This window comes from Zeus faber (genome assembly GCF_960531495.2).
Source record: "Zeus faber genome assembly, chromosome: 3".
Lineage (NCBI taxonomy): Eukaryota > Metazoa > Chordata > Actinopteri > Zeiformes > Zeidae > Zeus > Zeus faber.
Window position 1 is genome coordinate 13,132,689 of NC_137190.1, and position 25,014 is coordinate 13,157,702.

At 39.7% G+C, this 25,014-nt stretch overlaps 1 protein-coding gene across 1 annotated transcript in view; it reads right to left on the reverse strand.

Annotated features, from left to right (window-relative positions):
• Positions 1 to 25,014, reverse strand: part of LOC307228101 (talin-2) — a 95,372-nt gene that overhangs the window by 33,709 nt on the left and 36,649 nt on the right. Inside the window, exons 3-26 of the mRNA XM_079997624.1 lie at positions 24,554 to 24,710; positions 23,873 to 23,970; positions 22,501 to 22,630; positions 21,497 to 21,649; positions 21,164 to 21,306; positions 19,920 to 20,047; positions 19,242 to 19,305; positions 18,993 to 19,097; positions 16,393 to 16,548; positions 15,847 to 15,948; positions 15,302 to 15,378; positions 14,315 to 14,495; positions 13,490 to 13,603; positions 12,590 to 12,698; positions 11,294 to 11,502; positions 10,442 to 10,540; positions 9,506 to 9,673; positions 8,238 to 8,372; positions 7,466 to 7,625; positions 6,628 to 6,794; positions 4,613 to 4,741; positions 4,236 to 4,349; positions 3,488 to 3,601; positions 2,705 to 2,839 (exon numbers count right to left, since the gene is read on the reverse strand). Of these exons, the coding sequence (XP_079853750.1) occupies positions 2,705 to 2,839; positions 3,488 to 3,601; positions 4,236 to 4,349; positions 4,613 to 4,741; positions 6,628 to 6,794; positions 7,466 to 7,625; positions 8,238 to 8,372; positions 9,506 to 9,673; positions 10,442 to 10,540; positions 11,294 to 11,502; positions 12,590 to 12,698; positions 13,490 to 13,603; positions 14,315 to 14,495; positions 15,302 to 15,378; positions 15,847 to 15,948; positions 16,393 to 16,548; positions 18,993 to 19,097; positions 19,242 to 19,305; positions 19,920 to 20,047; positions 21,164 to 21,306; positions 21,497 to 21,649; positions 22,501 to 22,630; positions 23,873 to 23,970; positions 24,554 to 24,689 (3,126 nt within the window). The 5' untranslated portion in view covers positions 24,690 to 24,710. The remainder of the gene's footprint in view (positions 1 to 2,704; positions 2,840 to 3,487; positions 3,602 to 4,235; positions 4,350 to 4,612; positions 4,742 to 6,627; positions 6,795 to 7,465; positions 7,626 to 8,237; positions 8,373 to 9,505; positions 9,674 to 10,441; positions 10,541 to 11,293; positions 11,503 to 12,589; positions 12,699 to 13,489; positions 13,604 to 14,314; positions 14,496 to 15,301; positions 15,379 to 15,846; positions 15,949 to 16,392; positions 16,549 to 18,992; positions 19,098 to 19,241; positions 19,306 to 19,919; positions 20,048 to 21,163; positions 21,307 to 21,496; positions 21,650 to 22,500; positions 22,631 to 23,872; positions 23,971 to 24,553; positions 24,711 to 25,014) is intronic.

The window sequence follows — 25,014 nt, forward strand, 5'->3', positions numbered from 1 at the left end:
GAAGGATAAAACGTGTGTGTTGACAGTAAAAGTAATTAAAAATATATATTTTATTTAAGTCTTCAAAATATGTTTAGACCCAATAAAATGAGTAAAGAAAGGGTTATGTAAGAGCTAAAAACAGTACAAATAGATGGTAAAAAAAAAAGTAAATGATGTAAAATATAATTTTAAAAGTCATACTTAAATAGAATTATCTTTGATTATTATTGTTATTAAACAAGAATTGTTAAATTATTTTTATTGTCCAAATTATGTGAGTAAATTTGTTTTTTTTCATACGTCTCGGTCTACGTCCCTACTCAACATCCCCGCTATACGTCCCTGCTCTACGTCCCCGTGCTACATCAATACTCTCAGTCCCCACTATACGTCCCTGCTCTAGATCAGTGCTCTATGTCCCAGCTATACGTACTCGCTCTGTCAGTGCCCTACGTCCCCACTATACGTCAGTTCTCTATGTCCCCGCTCTACGTCCCTGCTCTGTCCCCGCTACACAGTGGGGGAAAAAAGTATTTAGTCAGCCACCAATTGTGCAAGTTCTCCCACTTAAAAAGATGAGAGAGGCCTGTAATTTTCATCATAGGTATACCTCAACTATGAGAGACAGAATGGGGGGAAAGAATCCAGGAAATCACATTGTAGGATTTTAAATGAATTAATTGGTAAATTCCTCGGTAAAATAAGTATTTGGTCACCTACAAACAAGCAAGATTTCTGGCTTTCACAGACCTGTAACTTTTTCTTTAAGAGGCTCCTCTGTCCTTCACTCTTTACCTGTATTAATGGCACCTGTTTGAACTTGTTATCAGTATAAAAGACACCTGTCCACAACCTCAAACAGTCCAAACTCAGATGGCCAAGACCAAAGAGCTGTCAAAGGACACCAGAAACAAAATTGTAGACCTGCACCAGGCTGGGAAGACTGAATCTGCAATAGGTCAGCAGCTTGTTGTGAAGAAATCAACTGTGGGAGCAATTATTAGAAAATGGAAGACATACAAGACCACTGATAATCTCCCTCGATCTGGGGCTCCACGCAAGATCTCACCCCGTGGGGTCAAAATGATCACAAGAACGGTGAGCAAACATCCCAGAAGCACATGGGGGGACCTAGTGAATGACCTGCAGGGAGCTGGGACCAAAGCAACAAAGGCTACCATCAGTAACACACTACGCCGCCAGGGACTCAAATCCTGCAGTGCCACACATGTCCCCCTGCTTAAGCCAGTACATGTCCAGGCCCGTCTGAAGTTTGCTAGAGAGCATTTGGATGATCCAGAAAAGGATTGGGAGAATGTCATATGGTCAGATGAAACCAAAATAGAACTTTTTGGTAAAAACTCAACTTGTCGTGTTTGGAGGAGAAAGAAAGCTGAGTTGCATCCAAAGAACACCATACCTACTGTGAAGCATGGGGGTGGAAACATCATGCTTTGGGGCTGTTTTTCGGCAAAGGGACCAGGACGACTGATCCGTGTAAAGGAAAGAATGAATGGGGCCATGTATCGTGAGATTTTGATTGAAAACCTCCTTCCATCAGCAAGGGCATTGAAGATGAAACGTGGCTGGGTCTTTCAGCATGACAATGATCCCAAACACACCGCCCGGGCAACGAAGGAGTGGCTTCGTAAGAAGCATTTCAAGGTCATGGAGTGGCCTAGCCAGTCTCCAGATCTCAACCCCATAGAAGATCTTTGGAGGGAGTTGAAAGTCCGTGTTGCCCAGCGACAGCCCCAAAACATCACTGCTCTAGAGGAGATCTGCATGGAGGAATGGACCAAAATACCAGCAACAGTGTGTGAAAACCTTGTGAAGACTTACAGAAAACGTTTGACCTCTGTCATTGAAAACAAAGGGTATATAACAAAGTATTGAGATGAGCTTTTGTTATTGACCAAATACTTATTTTCCACCATAATTTGGAAATAAATTCTTTAAAAATCAGACAATGTGATTTTCTGGATTTTTTTTTCTCATTTTGTCTCTCATAGTTGAGGTGAACCTATGATGAAAATAACAGGCCTCTCTCATCTTTTTAAGTGGGAGAACTTGCACAATTGGTGGCTGACTAAATACTTTTTTGCCCCACTGTACATACCCGCTCTACGTCATTGCTCTATGTCCCCACTTTACATCAGTGCTCTACATCTCCGCTATACGTTCCCACTCTACGTCCCCGCTCTACATCAGTTCTCTATGTCCCCGCTATACGTACCCGCTCTACGTCAGTGCTCTCCATCCCCGCTATAGGTCCCTACTCTACATCAGTGCTCTAACTCCCTGCTACAAGTCTATGCTCTACGTCCCCACTCTATATCAGTGCTCTACATCCCCGCTCTGTCCCTGCTTTACATCAGCGCTCTACGTCCCCACTACACGTCTTCGCTCTACATCAGTTCTCTATGCCCCCACCCTACAACCCGCTCTACGTCAGTGCTCTACATCCCTGCTATATGTCCCTGCTCTACATCAGTGCACTACATCCCTGCTACAAGTCTCTGCTCTACGTCCCCGCTCTATGTCCCTGCTCTACGTCCCCACTATACATCCCCGCTCTACATCAGTGCTCTACGTCCCTGCTCTACACCTCCCCTTATATGTCCCTGCTATACGTCCGGATCTATGTCCCGCTATATGTCCCTGCTATACTTCAGTGCTCTATGTCCCGGTATCTCGACCCGTCCCTACGCCAGTGCGATACCTTCTGTGCGGCGGTGCGCAGCTCGGCCAGGCAGGTTGCCAGGTTCTTGGCACACTGGCCCAGCTGCATGGCGGCGGCCTGGTCCGTTACCGTGGGAACCGACGACTTGGCCGAGGTCACCATCTTACTGCCAGGCTGGAATGCAAAAAAGGAAAAGATGAATTTTAATTATTATTTACAATAATTGGACATGCTGCAAAGGACCAAATCCACTGCTAACACACGATGAGATTTAGCAATTACGTATTCTCCTGAGAATGTGATTTCAAGATTGTCATTATTGTTCTTTTGTCCACGGTGGATGCGCTACGTTCAAATGGTTCCAGGAAGTAGGAAATGCAAATCGTTAAGCATTTTGTTTTTTTCCCCCCCACCCTGGTACCGTATATTTGCAGACTCTATTTTACATATGTACAAAAACTTACAGCCAACAGCCATTTATCTTTCAACTTTCAAAATACCTCTTTTTTTCAGAACAGCTGACACTGGTTTATTGGTCATTTTTAACTTTATTGTATGTTGCAAAATTTGTCTTGTTTATCCTTTACTTTTAGGTTTATGGTATATTGCCTTTTTTTTTTGTTCATTGGTCATTTCAAGATTATTTTCCTTCTTTAGTTTCATGTCTGTTTTCTTGTTCATCATAAATCATTAGGTATATTCGGCCAATACTTTAAATTACATTTTTGGGTTTATTGATCGTGCTGTACGGCTTGCTATGTGTACATGTAATAACTCATCTCAGAGCTGTGGCCACAGAGCAGCAGCAGTAGCGGCATGTACCTGCAGGAAGTTCTGGCTGGCGATGATCAGGGCCAGTTGGGCGCTCAGGTCCTCGGGCTGAGCCTGGCTGCCCCGGACCCCCTGCACCAGCTGGGGGATGTGGTCCGCCACGGCCTACACACACACACACACACACACACACACACACACACACACACACACACACACACACACACACACACACACACACACACACACACACACACACACACACACACACACACACACACACACTTTGGTGTAAACATTTTTTTGTGTGTTTTACGCAATTATCTTTTCAAATAGTAATTCACTTAAGCCAAAACCTATATAAGAGTATAAGAGGTTCCTATATGATGTTTTTAATTGAAAACAATTCTGAAAAAAAATAATGAAAAGAAAATAACATTTATTTGTATACACACTATGCAACTCAAAGTGCATTACAATAATGGAAGGCGATCAAATAGAAACAAGAAAAAAAGCCAACAAGACAAATGTATTTGATAAAAATTGGTAAACATGAATAGAAATTGGTAAATACTATTCATTACAAATTTTCTGATTTGGGTCATCAAGTTGTCATTGATTTATCTAAATCTGCATCAGATACATGGTACAATAACTGAATGATGCAAATACAAAGTCAAATACAGAGTTGATAAAACAGAATATTATTGGGGAAATGAAAAGCCAGAGAGCATCATAACGGCAGTGTGAAAATTTCGGCTTTGGCAATAGAAGCTTAATGTAAAAGCCTATTTCTCACCTTGCAGCTCTGCACCAGCTGCTGATGTGCCGACGTGTTCTTGTTGGACGCAGCAGCGTTTTGAGAGGCTGCGATGGTCTGCGTGGCGGCAGCTGCAGCCTGCTTGGCTGCATTCTGAGGAACACACACTCCATTTATACATTCAAAAAATGTACAATCACACATGCTAAAATGTTTATAGCCTATTACCAGTTCTTTTAAAACTTAATTCTATTACTTTATTAATATTGCCTATTGTTTTTGATGTCAGCTGCTGTAATACAACAATTCTTAATATTTGAAATAAATTAATATTTTCTGTATAGTTACAGCAAGACTTATTCTTAAATAAGCATTTTAAAATGGTCTTAAAGGAGCCCTGTTAAAGGGTGGCGGACCTCCAGCCTGTTGATGAGCTTCTTCTTGATGGCGTTCTGAGCAGCAGCGTTGGTGGCCACCCGCAGCCCCTCGGCCGCCTCCCTGAGCCGCTGCTGCTGGGCCTCGTTCTCTGGGTAGGCCGCAGCGCCCTGGAGGAATTAGGAAATCCCAAATTTAAAACGGAATGAATTGTTGGCATTGCCGTTTGAAGGTTTATTTCCAATTTTCTTTCCCGTTTGTTTATTTTTAAGATTATTTTTATAGTTTGTTTTATGGTTTAATGTACATTTCTTTTTTGAGATTTTTCTCCTGTTTTTAGGTTCATTGTATATTACCATTTTTCTTCTTCTTAATTGTTTATTTTTGGGTTTATTTTATTGTTAATTACTGATTTTAACTTTCACTATTCATGGTATAAATCTTCTTCTTTTGGGATTTATTTTAGAGTTTAATTTTGGCCACATTGTTCTTGTTGCTGCTTGTTTTCAGTTATATTGCATATTATATATTTTTATTCTTATTACTACAATTTGATGCCTATTGGTTGTAATGAGACCTGCTAAAACACTGCAATTTCCCTCTGGCAATGAATAAGGTATGTATTTACCATGCATCCCTCAAGTCCGTTCTTTTGTCCTCCACTTCCACTCCACTCCCTATCAGTTTTCTCTCATCACAACATGATAAATATCAGTATTTTGTGAAGCGTAATGAAACTGATCTCCCTCACTCTGCAGGATCAGAGCTGTGGAGTATTTAGGAAAAAAAAAAAAGCTTCAGTTTAATTCCGTTTAGAGCCCCGTGTCCACGGTTCCTGAATGGATTTGGTGGCTTGTGAGCTCTCGTCCATTTGGTTAATTAGCAAACAGACGGTGGAGCTGATCAGAATGCTGCGGCAGGTTTTTTTTCTTGTTGAGTCCAAAGAAATCATTTCATCCCATTAAAGATCACAAATTAGTTATTTATTATTTTATATCCATTTCTGTTTTTGTCATTTATTTTATATTTCCTGATAAATTGTTATTCTTGCCTCATGTTGTTTCGCGCAGTCCTCTTATTATGTGGAGGTTGTTTGTACTAAAAAGTAAAATGTTTTAAATAAGAATAAATCACTAATTACACCCTGCAAGCTATACACACTTACTGTAAATCCAAATAACACAGAATTATTAAAATTAAAATCAGCTTTTTATTATTTTTCTCCACATTTATAAACTAAAGTAATAAATTAGTCAGTGGGCCCAAATATGATAAAATATGAATGTGAAGTGTTGAGAAAAGTTATTAATTAATAAGAGTTATTAATACTGATTTAATTATAGATGTAGATGGAAAAAATAGGATGGCGGATGGAGGGGAAACTCTGCTTAAAGCAATACCGTGCTGATTAACAAACAAAAACAAAAAACACTTCTTAGAATTTTGGGGCCTGTTTCCCTTGTTGAGTGGTTTACAATCAAAGAAATTGAGAAATACTAGTGTCTAGTGTCAGAAACCTTTATAGGAATCTTCTCCGAAAGAATAACAAAGACCAAAGGTTGGGTGTTGCTCAATGTAAATAATTTGAAGATATATAGTATATTGAATAAAGTTATTTCAATATACATATATACATATATCTTCATGTTTTTATAATATATCATAACTATAATATTGTAAATATATTATAATAATTATTGTAAATATATTATAATAATTATGATAAACATGTCACAATTAAAATATGAAGAAACATTCATATAATACATACATAATCATATTCAAGTATCATCATGCAAAAAAAAAAAAAGAACCTTCAGATTTTGTGACAAAATATAGTTTGCACACTATAAGGATAAATTAATAAAGTCAAATACATCCAAACATTTTACCGCAATAGGCATCACAGCCAGAGGCTATTTATATGTGTTTACAAGATAAAAATGTATCGTAACCGAGTGTAGGCGATGGGAGGACATTACTTCTTCCGTAGCAGATCTACTACAAACCACCAGGAAAAACATTTATTTTATTAATATTATTATTATTAATGTACCTTTGCGGCCTCCACCATCCGGGCGGTGGCGTCTGCGAGGAGCTTGGCGGCGGCAAGCAGCTTCTTGGAGTTGTCCACGTCTACCTCGGCCTCAGCGTCGGAGCGCATGGCGTTCACCAGGTCCGAGGTGGCCTGAGCCAGGACCCGGGCCTGACGCACCATCTCACCTGCGCACAGACACAGACACAGACACAGACGCACACGCACACGCACACGCACACGCACACGCACACACACACACACAGAGTCTGTTTTAAACTGGAAATAATGGCAAAACAATGATAGGCACTCGGAGGGGTTGGTTGTCCACCCTATCAGTAGTGTCCATGTATTCATTTTATTATTACTTATTGGCATTTCATTTTTTTGTCAATTTCAGGTTTAGTGTACATTGAAAAAAAAAAAAAATCTATACATATATACATATATACATATATAAATATATACATATAATAAAAGTATATTTGTATTGTTTATTGTTACTTTTTGGGTTTATTTTTTTGTTTATTTGGAATTCTTTGGTTTCTTTTTTTCTTTATTGTTAAATTTTAGGTATACTGCTTAATGCCATTTGTTATTAATAATTTTCGTATTCTTTAATTGTTTATTATTGTCAATTTTTAGGTTTATTATATATTGCCATTTGTTTATATTTTATTCTTACTTAATTATGAGTGTCATTATTATTATGATAAGAATTATTATTATTATTTAATTGTTTTGATGCAAGTTGCTGTGACACCGTAATAAAACACTTCTCTCCATTTACTCCCCAAGAGAGGTGCAGGCGTAGTGGTGAAATGTCCGCCTCTTCCCATCCCTTCCCCCTGGATCTCACCGGCGTCCCCCATGGAGCTGAAGATGCTCTCTGTGACGGTCATGATGGTGTCGGTGGCCTGGTCGTAGCGTCCGATGGGCTCCCCTCGAGAGGCGTACTGGCGGACATGTTGGAGCAGCTCGCCCAGCGCCTGGCTCACCACGCTGGCCGCCGCGCTCACCTGGAACATAAAGGATCTATGCTTCATGCTGGCTACACGGCGCAAAAATGTTCAATTCTACATTTTCAAATTAAATATTTAATAAGAGGGGAATTTAAGCTCATCACTCCAATATTTCTAGCTCCTTAAGCATGCAGCATGGGAGGGCAGGTTGGGTGGAGTTTGGGCAGTTACAATTATGTATTATATTTAATAGATCATTTGCCTTAATCATCGCAGCAAAAAAACTAAAAGTCTAAGTGCTCTCTAATTTATAATAATTATAGAGCACGATATAATTTGAATCTAATTATTTCCTCTTATATGAGTATATATTGTTTTGGTAAGGTAAAGGAATGAAAACGGGAAACATGGATTTGGTGATGAGATCACTACTGTAACTCTACCCTCTCTCCAAAGACACTTTTTCCTCCGACTGTGACTCAGTGCATTAAAAAATAGTTTAAAAGTTGGTGAGTGTAGAGTAAAAAAAAATAAAATAAAATATGTATAATAATAAAAAATTACAATGGGCATAATAATAATGTTAGTATTAATAATAATAATAATAATAATATATTTTATTATTATTGTTATTATTATACTGATATTGAGTGTGTGATGTTTTCCAACCTGCTTGAGCAGCTCTCCGTCCTGAGTGGCCGACAGACAGGCTTGGACACAGCTCTCCACAGAGCGGTCCACCAGCTTCCCTGCCTCCACCAGCTGATCCTGGCACACTGGAGAGCTGATGGTGGGACTAACCACCTGGGGGGGAAGATATGATATACCCACAGTCATATTATATATATATATATATATATATATATATATATATATATATATATATATATATATATATATATATATATATCATATTGTCTTTTAACTGTCTATTTTTGTATATTTGACTGGTGTTTTTTTTTTTTAATTTGACAAATTTTTTTGTTTTATTTTGTCATGTCACAAATAGCACAGAAGTTAACGAGCGCGTTCGAGTCTCAAACTATTTGGAATTGTAATCAGTAGAAGGTCATTTATTTATTTATTTATTTTTGTTTACCCAAAATAGATGCATCGAGCCGCTGCTGAATTAAGGAAACACCAAGAGGCTCAACTGTGGATCAAAACACTTCTCGAGCCCCGAGGTGGTTCTTCACCAAAAACAGGGTCGCTTAAAAACTCTCCTGTGAAAAGAGCGAGCACTTCCTCCTGGCATCCAACATTTAACAGTTAATTATCCTCTAGCGTCATTAAACTAATGATGGAGGAGTGGTAAAGAGGCGGCGCAACCTTGAATATAAACTCAACTGGACAAGAACTGAGACTTATTACAGCAATAACTCACCAAATATCCTGGAACAAGACTTACTTGATTATGGAGGCTTAGCTAGTTTATTGTATATTGCCAAATTGTATTGTTTATTTTTCTGGTTTCCATCCATCCATTCATCCATCATCATCCGTCCATTCATGAATTCGTCGTTCCATGCCCCTATCCGTCCATGCATCTATACGTCCATCCATCCGTCCATGCATCTATCCATCCATCTATCCATCCTCCATATGTCCCATTCATCCGTTCATGCATCCATCCATCTATCATCTATCCATCCATCATCATCATCCATCCATCCTCCATACATCCATCCATCATCTATCCATCCTTCCTCCATACATCCGTCCATCATCCATTTATCCATTCATCCAATCTATGCATAATCCATCTATTATCTATCTATCCATCCATCATCCACCTAATTCATCTATCATTCATCCATCCATCCATCAAGACTCCGAATCCAAAAGTGGAGCATGTTTGTCTACTGTTTAACCGTAACATATAGTGTAAATAAAGGTTTGTTTTTTCCATTCCATCCCAACAGATTCCGTCGTCGTACCTTTGCACACGCCACCAGCTGGGACGTGGACAGGGCGCACTGCGTTGCCGCGGCGATGACGCGGTTCTGCAGCACCGGGTCGTCGGCCACCTGGGCCACGTTCTTGGCCTTCAGAACCAACATGGCCGCCGCGTTGGCCACGGCCTTGGCCAGGTTCATCAGCACGTCCTGGAAAACACGGGACTGTTATCGGATTTCGACGGTGCCTGGCGGTCAGATACTCCAGCAAGACACACGCTGTGACTACTCCCGTGAGTAGCACAGCAATGAATATATAAAATACAAATTAAAGGTGCAAGAAAAAAATTTCAATATAGTCGATTCAAACGAAAGCGCTTATATCTTATCCATGAAACTCGAATCAAACTGAATTTGTTGAAACCCAAAACTACATTCAGAACGGAAATGTCACAAAAAAATATTTTCAAATAAGTGAACAATTTGTCTTGTGAATTTTTACTCATTAAAACTCATTAAGACTCATTAAAAGTGTAAAAACAATGATCCAATACAGTACATTTATTCTTTACTTACTTTACTTCATTACAAACTTTACATCTTGGGTTTCCTTCTTGATTTACAAAACAAAAATATAAAATGAAATAAGTTCTCCAACGGCAAGAAAGCTTCTAATTCAGCTGTAACTCATGCACAGTGGTTTGATAACAGTGACAAAATGTGCTTATTGTAAGTGTAAGTATTGTAAGATGTAAGTGATAAATTACACAATGTAAGTGAACTCAAATAAAACATATTATATTCATGAAAAAAAAAAAAAAAAAAAAAAAAAATATATATATATATATATATATATATATATATATATATATATATATATATATATATATATATATATATATATATATATATATAATAAAATAAAAGACTTGACCGACTTGTTCAAAATTAGTTTTATTAAATAAAGGGTCCTGGTACCTGGAAGCGCTCGTCCGTCTCGTTCTCCCCGATCTGTCGCAACAGGTCCCCGCTGGCCTGCCCAATGCTGCCCGCTGCCGTTAGCACCGTCTGTCTGGGCTGCGCGCACACACACACACACACACACACACACAGACGCACACGCACGCACACACACACACACACACACACACACACACACACAGATTTCCATGTATTTCAATAAATTTTTTCTTTGCATAAATGTAATCAAATTTTTTAACGGCAATGTTTAAAAAAAGTTGTATTTTAAGTTATTATATAACATATATATAAAGTTTTTCATTGCAACATTTACATTTTGTTTCTTTTTTTTTATGTTCTAAATTCTATTTTTTGTTTTCCATTTGCCTAAGCAGTGTGAACGTATGTTTCGCATGCCGATACAGCCCTTTGAATTGAAATGAAATTTAATTTGATTGTGGAAGTGAATGTGATTATTAAATTAAAAAATTAAACGTCCATCTGAGGACTGCAAAAAAACGATATTAGGAATGTATATGATATCTACCCATCTATTCCTGATTATAATTGAATTTGAATTCCTTTATTTATATATATATATATCTATATATATATATATATATCTATATATTTATTTATTTATTTTATGTAATTATGTTATTATTTACTTCACTTTTTTTATTCCATTTTATCGTATTATCATTTTTATTCTTCATTTTTTGTTAAACTTTTAGTTTAGCAGTTTACCAGAACAAAACCGACTGTATGTGAATGCCCCTGATGGAATAAACTGATTCTGATTCTCTTCTCTACCTTCTAGAATTTCTGGTTCCTCCCGCCCACCTCCCCCTCCCCCTCCCCCCTCCTCACCTCTCCGGAGGCGGGCTCCACGGCCTTCAGCAGGTCGGACACGGCCCCCGCCAGTGTCCGCGTCGCCCGCATCAGGTCGTTGCCCCCGCCCACGTCGTCCTCCATCAGCGCCGCCAGCAGCTTGACGCCCTTGGACATCTCCGTCAGGTTGGAGGAGATGGTGGTGATGGCGCAGCCCACCGCCGAGTAGTCCGTGTCGGTGGGGTCGCCTGGCGGAGGAGAGGAAAAGGAAAAGAGGGGGGGACGGTGAAAAGAAGGTTGACCGAACACATAGAGAAAAGAGAATTTCCCCACTTAAAAGACATAAATAAGGCGAAATCTCTTGTGTTGCAAGATCAAATTTGCACTGCACTAATTCATCAGTTCCAGCAGGACAGCGGCTCTGTGTTCATCGGAACGAGACCAGATTTCACGCTGAAGGTGACGACTACACGTAGTGATGAAAGTTGGACTCTTTTTTTTTTTTGTGATTGGGCTGTCCTTGTCCTTCTCCTGGTTCGGTCAGTGTATCGCACGGCGAGTGAGCGAGGACTTCCTGAACCAGAAGGAGTCGGTTGGGCTCCGAGTTGTGAGCTAAATTACGACAAGAATCATTTAATTCCAAACACCGAATTATCTCGGTGGAATGCAAAGAGTAAATCAGTCCCATTCAATGTGAAATTCCATCAACGTTTACTGCCTTGGACTCGGGAATTAATCCTCTAATTATTTTCAGTTTGAGTCGAAGGATTCCCTGGCTCGCCCGCTCATTGCTAGAGCGACGCACTGTGAGTCTCGCGTCACTAACTATTCCAGACACAGATTCCACAATAATGATAAGCACACTTTTATGTGTTTTGTGACGTTTGGTGGTGTTTTAGCTGGTTGACGGGATGGTGTGCCGCGGCAGAAAAAAAAAAAAAAAAGGGTCGGGACACATCGGGACTCGGAAAAAAAACTAAAAAAAAAAAAAAAAACACCTCGGCTTGGAGATCTTCACCGATAGTAATAAAAGCCCGACCGACGGTAAAACTCAAAACCGTTTTTGGGCAGAAAATTTCAACTGAGCAGAAGAGGGGGCCTCTGAAATTGGCTTGTAAAAATGTGTGCAAGTGTTTTCGGACTTTTACCCGCTTTGGTTTTCTATTAAAATCAGATGTGAATTTTACACGTAGTAAACGCCACGCCATATGCTCAAGTGTATCGAAAAGGAGTTACAGGCCTTTCAATAAGAATTAACAGTGTTACGGGCATATGAAGCAGTTTTTTCTTTTTTCCTTGCATGATATTTTTCGGGTTTTTCCCAGAGCCACTAACCCGCGGTGAGGTTGACGACGGAGGCCGTTCCAGCCGTGATGGCGTCCACTTGGGAGTGGATCTCGTGTTTGGACTCGTCCACCTTGTTCTGGATCCAAACTTTGGACGCCTGGACACGCACGGACACACACACGGACACACACACCAACAGTTGCATTTTAAATAATATTTAAAATGTTTTAGTCAGCAGTTTGAGGGAATCGACGCTAGTCTTCTACCATCGTGACACCGACATTGCAGATTAGAAGGTGGTGACTATATTTGTACGATTTTATCATTGGTGATAACTCAACATGTAGTGCATGAGCGAGATAGAGATAGAGAGATATGGAAAATTTGGCAACATAAAATAAACCAAAAAAGGTACAATAAAAATAAACCTAAAATAAACTGTAAACAACAAAAAATGGCAATAGACATACAATAAACATAAGAATGTACTGAAAAACAGAACAATTTGGTCATATAGAATTAAACTTAATTATTTAAATTAACAACATAAAAAAAACATAACAATGCACTATAAAACAGAGAAATAAACCTTTTTTATTTCGTTAAATTAAGAAACAGAGGAATATAAATATACATCTAAAATCAAAGCAAACATTTTTATTTGTTTTCTTTGGCGAAACAGTAAACGGGGATGCACAGTGGATCCTTACAGTAATTCGCTTATGCGCCTGCAACACTGAAAGTCACACACCCAACACTGTTCGTGGTGGGGCCCCCCTAGCGATTGCGGCCCTTAACAACCGCATACCTTGTGTTTATGTCAGTGGCCGGCCCTGCTAAAGCGTAAGGTGAAAAGTCATTTGAAATGTTTGTTGGTTCAATATGCACGTCTGTATCTTATCTGTGTGTGTGTGTGTGTGTGTGTGTGTGTGTGTGTGTGTGGCGCACCATGTCGTGTCCCAGCGGTGGCAGGTCGTCCACCTCCCCCAGGTCGATCTGGGCCTGCTGCACCGCCTGCATGCTGGTGTTGATGGTCCCCATCAGGGCCTGCTGGGCCGAGCTCTGGACACAGTTTGATTTAAATGACTTAATGACCAGGGCACTTCAATGACAACAACAATTTTCATTAAAAAGTTAAATAAAATTGTAACAACCTGTTACCAGTTTTGGGTTCCTAAATAATAATATATTTTGTTTTACAACAACAAAAAGGTTAAAGAAAAGTAGAAACAGTAAAATAAATGAATAGGAAAATGCACAAATATCAAATAAATTGACATATAAAAGCAGATATAATTCCCTCACATCTAATATATGGTGCTTCTGCACAGCCACATGCTTGTTAATTTTCTTTTCATGACTTTCAGTCATCAGTATTTCTTATATTCATCTGACTAACAATGGAAAGCTTTTTGTAACTTGGGCTACTTATCAATATGTTTTGCCACTTGGTCCTGTGTTTACCAGCCTAATAACAAATGTGTAATATGCCACAATATTGAGATTCACAATCATTTGTCAGAAAGTGAGTGAGAAAATCGAGATTGTTTGAGAGAAAACTACCCCGTTTTATTGGAGGATAGTCATATTCAGATAGGTAGCTAGATAGGTAGATAGATAGCCCCGACTTGGAGTGAAGACATGGGATGTCTTCAAGCCAAAAAATAGAGCCAATAAAGCATGATCCTGAGGTTAAGGAACAGATTTGTGCATGAAAAGAAAGAAAATTTAAAAGAAATAAAAAAAGTCCAACATGTAATGGCAGGGACTGACCAGTGGGGGCATGTGTCCACGGTGCATCTGTCCCATGGTGACCTGCTGCTGGGCAGATGGCATTGTGCCCACGCTGAGCGACTCGGTGCCAATGGAGCCCGAGCGGATGACGCCGGGCAGCGCCACCGAGCCGTGCTCCACCCGCCCCACCCGGTTAAACTGCTGTTGCAGGATGGTGGACCTGGATCACAGGAAACAAGTGGGTTTAGCTCCCAAAAAAAGTCATATATTTCCAGAAGAAAGGATGTTATGGGAAGTTCTGTCACGCATCCGTAATTCCTTAAAAAAAAATGTTCCAAATAAGGTGAACATCCCCCAGCGCCTGCTCCACCTTCCTTTTCCATTACATATCACACTCCACTATGGAGTAGGTTTGATTTCGATATTTTTTATTTTATGAGTTTTTAGAAACACATCCAAGAAAGGCCATGAGTATGTTTCACACCGTTTATATTTGCCATTTGAAATGGATCTATTTGGATAATAAGTGTATAAATATGAGATAAATACAGTATTTTACATAAAGATGACTCCAAATTTAATTTTAGGAGAGTGAAGAATTGTTAAAATGGATGTCTTTTCCTAATTAAAATAAAAAAAGAATCATGACTCAAAGCCAGTTGAGAGCACGAGGTGATATTGTTGTATTTTGTCCAGATTCTGGTTTCCTGAACTGTATGTTTGGTGAATTAAAGCCCATCTGCCCGAGGCCTTAGCACACGAGCACAGATGAAAATTAAAATTGGAAACTTGTCAATTCTCCTGTGGCCTGAGTCGGAACCAGTGGAGTAATATCAATTTAGTCTGAACAGGAAAAGGTATTTGAGGACATGCATCCAAATGTTCAGATACTTGAATAATTTTTATTAGCATCTCCCTGACTCCAGCCCAGTTAAAGGAAGTGTCGAAGAGATGCTGTGTGTTGAAGTTGAATAAAGTGGGTGTCGGAGGCGTCCAGAAGGAGAAAAAGACTTGTTGTGTACATACTTTTTAGGGGAAACCGATTCCTCCAGCATCGTGGACTCCTCATCACCTTCCAGTCCGAAGCGGTCTTTGCTTTGCTTCTGCAGGATGAGGAAGAGAGAAAAACACACACACACACACACACACACACACACACACACACACACACACACACACACACACACACACACACACACACACACACACACACACACACACACACACAGTCCAAAAAGCATTCAGTGATATTACTTTGCTTATACTTTTGATTTGTAAAAAGTAAATATATATTTCTGATTATGTTGTTATTTTTATTATTCTTCCTTCTTTGTTTTGCACAGCAAAATAAAAATTATACAAAATCATATTTTTTGTGTTTTTAGCATTTAACAACTCAATAACACAACATACACACTCATTGAAATAGTAAAGCAACAACAACAAAAAACGAAACAAAAAACTAAACTGTCCTGCAACATGTTGTGTAGCGCTGAATCCATTTGATCCCCCATCATGGCGGACTTCAAAACACTCCTTTTACCTCAGGAGGACTTTGATCGGCCTCTCACCTTCTTGAGGATGATGTCGATGTAGCCGGCGATGAGCTGAGAGATCTGCTCCCCTTCTGTGGTCTGCACCGAGTAGTAGCTCTCCTGGTACTCCCCAAAATCCTACACACACACACGCACACGCACACACACACACACACACACACACACACACACAGGATTATAAAGATAAAACCTCTGACCCTGGTTGACCTTAAGGTTTTTAAATTTGGTGGCTTTACTTTAAAAACAGAATTCAGAGCAGTTATTCCATGAGTATCTGACATGTTTTACATTTGTCATATGAAACGAATCCACAAAGAACATGTGTGGTAGGCTCCAAAATAAAAATATGAATATTAAATAAAAATTACTCCAAAATAAACTGGAGTAAAGAAACTGGAACTTGGCAATATGCAAATAAACTCAAAACGAATAATAAACAAGAAAAACAAACAAGAAAAAGAATCATAAAAAAGAACAAGTGAAACTGGCAATATACAACAAACCTAGCATAAACAAAAACATATAAAACAAGAAACTTCATCAAATGTATGTGTCTCTCACCAGGGTGAAGCTCTTGGGTGAAGCGGCCCACCTCTTGACGGTGGTGAGCGGCCACTCCTGCACCACCTCCTTGCTCCGCTCATCCACCCGCATCACTGACTCCTTAGTGATGCCCAGCAGCCGGGGAACCAGCTTGTTCTTACTCTTCATCTTCTCCTGCCATGGAGGGAGGAGAGAGAGAGAGAGAGAGAGAGAGAGAGAGAGAGAGAGAGAGAGAGAGTGTGAATAAGAGTGTGAGGAGTGGGTGAGAGATGAGATGCGAGTGAGATGAGAGTGAGAGACAGAGGGTGTGGAGGGAGAGATAGAGGGATAGAGAGAGAGATGGATAGAGAGAGAGATGGATGGAGAGAGGGAGCGAAAGAGAGAGAGAGAGAGATATAGGGGGAGAGAGAGAGATATAGGGGGAGAGATATTGAGAGTAAGAGAGCAGTGATAGAGGAATAGAGATGGGAGAGGGGGGATGGAGAGAGAGCGATATATAAAGATTGAAAGATATATATAGAGAGATAGAGAAGATAATAGAGGGATAGACAGATGGATAGAGAGATCAACCGATCAGTGAAAGGCAGATCAATACAGGATCAAAACAGAATGATCCACAGAGCAAGAATCACTGATGGAACCATATTTAACCAATACTTAAAACATTTTAACACATTATCACTAAAGTAAATAAATTAAGACAAATAAGCGTATAGTGTGTGTGTTGTGCATAGCTACAGTATGTAAATATACATATGGAGGCATAGCTGCGGAAATTAAGATTTTTACGTACGAAAAAAATGAATGTATAAAATGTGTGAAGCAGGAGAATAAAACCTCCACAGGCACATGTTGGATTAGTTCCAGGAAAACAGTGACCTCTCAGAACACAGGGTGAACTGCAGGGTGTGTGTGTGTGTGTGTGTGTGTGTGTGTGTGTGTGTGTGTGTGTGTGTGTGTGTGTGTGTGTGTGTGTGTGTGTGCAGGAGGGATATAGTGTTGCATTCCAATCCTCCTGGGTTCTCTTTGGTCTGATCTACACTAAAATGAATATATTTAGGAAATCTTCGAAAATCAGATTCATTCTTCTTCTTCGTCACATAATGTTTTATGACCTTCACTAGGAACACCACGTCAAATAGAGACTGTAATATTTACTTTACTCTATTTTATTATACTATGGAGTTCCTAAATGATCCTTCTGTTCTGATGACTAATAAAGATGTTATAAGTAATTATAAATTAAATTATTAAGAAATAATATATAACACATACACCGATCAGCCACAACATTAAAACCACTGAGAGGTGAAGTGAATGAAATTGATCATCTCGTTCCAGTGGCACCTGTCAAGGGGTGGGATATATGAGGCAGCAAGTGAACAGTCAGTTCTTGAAGTTGATGTGTTGGAAGCAGGAAAAAAGGGCAAGCGTAAGGATCTGAGCCACTTTGACAAGGACCACCTTGTGATGTCAAGACGACTGGGGCAGAGCATCTCCAAAACAGCAAGTTTTGTGGGGTGTTCCAAAGTGGTCCAAGGAAGGACAACTGGTGAACCAGCAACAGGGTCATGGCCGCCCATGGGCTCATTGATACACGTGGGGAGCGAAGTCCTGCCCGTCTGATCCGATCCCACAGAAGAGCTTCTGTAGCACAAATTGCTGAAAAAGTTAATGCCGCTATGATAGAAAGGTGTCAGAACACACAGTGCATCACAGCTTGCTGCGTATGGGACTGTGTAGCCACAGACAGGTCAGAGTGTCCATGCTGACGTGCCCATTGTAGGCACCGGAAGTGCCTACAATGGGCACGTCAGCATCAGAACTGGACCATAGTTCTGTACAACAAAAAACTGCTCTTGTCATCCTACAGGTCGTCCACAGGACAGAGTTATTGCAGCAGTTCTTGATGATTTAATAATTAATAAAGAGCTCCATTGCAGGTTGAGAACTTGAACTCCACTTGGAGACTAACTCTGTCCTAGATGCAATGGCACAAATACTCTGTTGTATGCCCAGCATGCTGACAGCCAGGGTAAAAAAAGAATTGGACCACGGAGCAATGGAAGAAGGTGGCCTGGTCTGATGAATCAGGTTTTCTTCTCATCATGTGGATGGCCGGGTGCGTACACGTGCATCATTAACCTGGGGAACAGATGGCACCAGGATGCTCTATGGGAAGAAGGCAAGCCGGCAGAGGCAGTGTGATGCTACCACCTACCTAAACATTGCTTTGGCGGGTCAGAGCTGTTTTGGTGGCACAAGGGGGGCCTACACAATACTAGGCAGGTAGTTTTACTGTTGTAGCGCATCGGTAAAAATAAAAATAAAAATTTTTAAATTAAATTTAAAAAAGATGTATATAAATAAGAAATAATATGTTTATATATCATATATTTATTTGTTATGTATTAAATAAAAATTTGACATCACAAATATAATAAATGTATATATAAACAAAGTAAACAAAAATAATAATATAGCAAAATTACATGGAAAATATAAAGAGATCATACATTATTTATAGTATTTTTCATATTTTCATGAATTGCAATAAGAAATACATTTCTGAAAAATACGACGGCCAACAAAAGAAGAATGTATGTGTGTGTATGTACCTTCACCAGGAAGAAGGACACTCCGTACGTCCTCAGAGATCTCGCCAGTTTCACATATTTCACTTTGGCCTCGATCTCGGTCATCTCGCCACAGTTATTGTGCTCCTGGCAGTTGGAATTTCAAAGTAAAAGTTTGATTTGAAATCATTTCTGGACAGTTGATAGAGGAGTAAACGGACATCCTGTCGTTTGAATTCATTATTATATTAACCAGAAGACAAAAGAAAAAGAAACGTAAAGGAGCCAAACCTGGAATACTTTCTTCTCCGCTCCTCTCTGCTTTATGTATTCTTTCGGCAGAAACTCCTTCAAACTGGGAAAAATAAAGGTAAAAATTAATCATCGATCCATCTATGCATCTATCTATCATCCATCCCGCTTTCTATCCGTCCATCCTTTTACCCATCTATTCATCTAGCTTTCCATCCAGCCACTCATCTATCTATCCAACCATCTATCCACATATCCATCCATCCTCAACTATCATCCATCCATCCATCCATTTACCATCCACCCATTTAGCCATCAAACCATCTATCCACCCACCCACCCTTCCATCCATCCATCCATATATCAATCAGTGTACGCACCGTCTATATACCTATCCATATACCCATCTATCTATCATCCATCCGTCCATCCATCGATTTACCCATCTATCTATCCATCTTCCATCTATCAGTGTATGTATCCCTTGATATACCAATCCATCTATCCATCTATGGAGTGGTTTTGCTTTCCAACGGAGCATATTGGCCGTTTGTGTTTGAAAAAAAACAAAACAGCTGGAATATACTTAGTTATCACCTTCTTTTAAAGTGAAATCAAAGAATATACAACTGAAAAAGCATCCTCCATTTAGTATGATATGAACGTGAATATCTAGTAGGAGGAGAGTCGTCGTGTCCTCTGGGTTCCAACACCTACTCGAGGAACCCGGGTTTGTGTTTGTGCTCCACGTGGGGTCCAAACTGGATCTGGGCCTGGATTCCCCCAAACTCGCCGGCCTTGTCGAAGGACACGGGATGCGAGCCGTTCAGGATGTCGTCCCGGGCCTCGAAAGAAAAGAACAGGTTGATGCGGGACAATACCACAACAAGTTACCAAACCAGGTCTCCATTTCCATTAAATGACAAAGAAACCACAACTTAATAGGTTAGCTAATGATTCTGGTATTCACTAATAATCACTAAATAATAACAACTGTAACATAAGATTGAAAAATGTATTCCTAATAAAATGTTATTAAAACACTTAAAATAAAAGCAATTGAAGAAACCAAACTCATGTAAATTAAATAAATAAAAATAAACGGAGAATAGGCTGACTACCACCATACCCCATCTCCAGTTCTAATTACCTCTATTTAGCTATTTTGGTAGAAATATTTTGTATTTGTAAGCATAAACATTTGTCTTTTGTGGAGGGCATTAGTTGTCTTAATGAAAAGTAAAATTGCCTGCTTAACTCTAAAGTGGCAATTATCATTATCGTGCTTTGAGTCTTGATTTAATACCGTGGAAATTTCTCAATGGGGTCCCTATAAATTATTATTATTTCCACATTATTCTGTTTGCAACAAGAAGTTACACACACACACACACAGTGACAAAGCGGCCAAACCCCCCCCCCCCGACCCAGCCAGGAGAGGGCGCGAGAAAAATAATAATTTCTCTATCTTATATGTAAATTGTTTTTTCTACATCACATATTTTCAACATTTTATACAATGTTTACATTTTAAATGATCTTCACTTACATCTCCCTTTCTTTAAATATATATATATATATATATATATGTATGGAATATTGTTTTATTTTTTTATTACATTTAAAACAAAAAGTCTAACTATTTTCCAAGGAAAATAAATACATTCTCAATAAAAACATTAGCATTTGTTTTGTTTAGAGAAACGAGGAACGCGCAGCAGAGCGGCCATCGCTCTGATAGCGGAGCCATGGAATGGGCCCTCCCCAAATATATTTAGCTTCACTCTCTTTTTCGTTTTGCTGTATGTTCTGTATGAAATGAGAGTCACTGACGACTGGAGTCAAACTCCTTGTACGTGTCTATGCACGGGTAGGAGCATTTGACCTAAAACCCCAGATTGGCAGTATGCGTCCTGAAAGTCGTGAACGTTAAAGAGACCGATTTAAGCCACTGTGTGTACCTGCACGTAGAGCAGGTTGAGCTGCACGGGGTCTCTGGAGTCCACGTTCTGGTCCGAGTAGAAGAACTTGCGTCTGAGCAGCAGAGTCTCACTGTCGTCCACACCCTGCTCCCTGAAGGTCCTGCTGTGGTCCAGCCAGTTCACTGGGGACAACCAGGTAAGATCACACTCTATTCACCTCCAGAGGAACATATAATAATAATAATGATATTATAGGCTACGGGATAGTAAGTAAAAAAAACAAAAATAAAAACAAACACTAGATATTACTCTGATTCTGTTTTTCTGTTTACATTTGTTTGTTTGTTTTTCTGTCCTCTCTCTTCCACTCACGCTCGTCGTCTGTGTGCAGCTTGGCCTTCAGCTTCTCCATCTTCCTCTCGTCCCTCAGCAGCGTTCTGTCCTTCTTCAGCGTGCCCATGCTCTCCTCCTTCTTCTCCTCCACCACCTCCTGGATCAGGGAGTACTCCTCGTAGTTGGTGATGCCTGTCAACGCGGGGAACATTTCAAAGGTAAACAGGGCCAGGACAATGTTGATTTGCGTGCAATAGAGTTAATCATTCTGTTTAGGGTTTTGAAATAAGACGGATTGTAAAAGCCCTGCGTCCTCTATGGGGTAAGCTGTTCAATTATCCACAGTCATTACAGTCATCATCATTGAGACTAAAGTGAAATGGCGCCAAAACTAAATAACAAACAAAGCAGAACGCCAAAGAATGAATTGAAATTAGGGTTGGGCAATATATATCAACATAATATCCATATTGTAAAATGAGACTAGTTCGTCTGGGATTTTGGTTATGGCAATTTTTGCAATGTTGTTATGACAAATGTTATGCTGATATAGTTATGTTTGATTTCAGGACACAATACAGTAAAATAATGGCACGTTACTTTTTTAGGTTTACTGTATATTTGCAACTTTTCTATCCTCTTGTTAATTTTAAGGTTGGCATTTAGTTTTTTCTATTTTTATTAGAAGCACTTTATTATTATTGACAGTTTTTGATGTGAGTTGCTGTTTGCGGTTATTTTATTCATCCTCTGAGGGAAATTGCAATATCTATCTAGCTACAGTAATCTCCAAAATATTGTCAAATTATTAAAGAAAGGGTTAAAGAAAACAAAACAAAAAAACCAAAAAACAAATATTTGATTTAGTCAATATCACCCTAAATTAATTTCTGCAGGAGTCCATCTTTGCCTCTAGAAATTTCATAAATAAATAAATAAATGAATAAATAAATAAGTCACAATGCAGTGTGAAGGGAAAGGTTAAATGTATTAATTGTGCTGTATAATTTTAGGAGATATTCTACAGATGATTATAATTTTACCGATTCTGCTGCAGATGGTGACCAGCAGCTCTCCCACCGTCTTGGAGTCGTCCAGCATGATGGTCTTGGCGGCTCCGTCCAGCATCTTGATCTTCTGGGGCCGGTGCTTCTTCTTGTACTCCAGGATGTCCTGAAGGAAAAAGAAAGGACATGTAAAGGAATGTGGGAAGAAGACAGAAAAAAAGAAGGTAACAGACGGAATGGAATGCATGAATGGAGAGAGTAAAAATGATGAAACAGGGAGAACAGAGGGCAGAAAACCTGATTAAGCGGCTGCCCGTCAGCCTCCCCAGTAACAATGAGCGCAGATTTGGCTCAGAATAATCGGCCGCAGTCATGCTTTCTACCTGCGCCGGAGCCATGACCGAGATGGAATTTTGGATGAAGTGATGACGGCGGGAAAAAAATAAATATAAACTTGGGACCGAAAAAAAAAAAAAAGTGAAATACACAAAAGCGCGACTTAGAGGGTGGAGGAGGCTCTGCTTGTCAATTTAGGGTGACCAAGGTTAGAAGCAAAACTGCAGAGAGATCAAATCTGATTGGAAATAAGTCCACACGTCAAAAGGGGTTCAAAGTAATAAATATTTCTAAATTTTCTATACTGCGCAAGTTTAGACATATCAGTTTCCAGCTCCATCTTAGAGTTATTCATCTGTTTGCTTGGCCAAGTACATTTTCATATATGAGGAATTTGGTGAGGATCGGTGCATTGCCGTACAGACAATTTTCATAAAACAGGGTAACAGTATAACATAAAAAAAAATTGCAAATAAAAACTAGAAATAGCCCAATACCACCGACACAAATTTGTTTTCCGAGTTCCCGTGAACGCAGCATCACTTCTATCAACAGGAGATCTATCCTACAATAGATCCTATTCTATTGTAATATTGAGTCCACTAGTTAATCCACCGCGGATGGCGTCGTTCTATCGGACGGATGTAAAAATAAAACCCTAAATCTATAAAATCCTAAAATAGGTCACCCCCCTCCATAAAAAAAAAACAAAAAAAAACACGAGGAGGGAGTTGTTTGCATCCCTGAGCTTCATAATCCGATCAATTTTAAAGACCTGTCAAAATCATATGTAAGGCCTAAGAATGTTTAAGGATCCGCGGAAACCCTGTTACAATATAATTCACAGTTCTCATTATAATTATTATTATTATCAAACAGACATTATGTTCCTCCAAAGGAAGCACTCAGACGTGGCTTATTTAGTAGCCGTTTACGGTTCAGCAAAATGGCCTCTATACATCATATTAATACCAGAGGTTTACAAATTCAACAGAATTGCACTGGTGCACAGTGGAACATCGTTGTTCCATGGTCTGATAGATTAACTCCGTTCATACGCTGACGTATTTACCCCATTGCGGAGCATGTAGTAGTCCAACGTCCTGCCCGACTCCAGCCAGATGCCTTTCCTGGGGTCTTCATCGGAGAGGAACAAACCGTAGTCTGAAGCTGTGTACGAAAAGGAAGAGTTATTATACTAAGCGAGGGCCGTCGACATGAATCTTTATCATTACGCGGCGCTGTGGAATTCTCCAATCTGATTGGTCGATAGCGGCAATCAGCGGTCGGTTGTTTCTGAATAATGACGATCTGTCAACAACGAACGTTGTCGCGGGCAACCACCTCGCCCCGGCTGGATGCACGTCCCTCGTTTCACAGGGTGAATAGTTCGCTACGTTGACGTAGACTATTTGTCTTAGCGGAAGCTCTTAAACAAGCCATAGATACAATATACATACATACAATACATATGTCACTTCAAATCAGTATTCCGTCTCAATGTATTCTATTTTGTAGGAAGCAGCCAGCCGGTCATTATGGATAATGACCGGCTGGCTCACATTATCGCTTGCATATGCATGCCATGAAGTTAATAGGTACAGAAGGAAAAACAGGAAAGAAAAAGTGCTGCTGCAAAACTGGAATTTCCCTTTGGGGATTAATAAAGTACCTTTATCTTCATCTTTCTCTTATATTCTTGTGAGAAAATATCAAAAATGACTCAGATTTTATATTGTATAACTGCACCCACCCTGTCCGGTCTGGGCCTCGGGGACCCGCTCCCTGATGATCCTGCAGGCGTCGTAGATGGCCGTGGACGGCTCGAACTGCATCGTCTTCACCACGTTGCACTGGCGGATGCATATCTTCAAAGATAACGCCACCATGCTGCCAGAACGGAGCTGCACCTGGGGAGCGGGAGAGAGACGGCAGGATGAGCCAGTGTCCGGTACATGACATGGAACGTGGTCGCAGAGCGGCTTCAGAGTCCAAATCCGAAGAAACCCATGACGATAGACAAGGAGAACAACAAGAAACACTGAAATACATTATATTTGAGTAACAAGAGAGACAGATCGAGAGATAGATGATGGAGATGCATAGAGACAGACAGACTGATAAATACAGAAGATAGACAGATAGATAGACAGATACACCGTATACAGTATATGTATATACTGTAAATAGATAGACAGACAGTTAGACAGATAG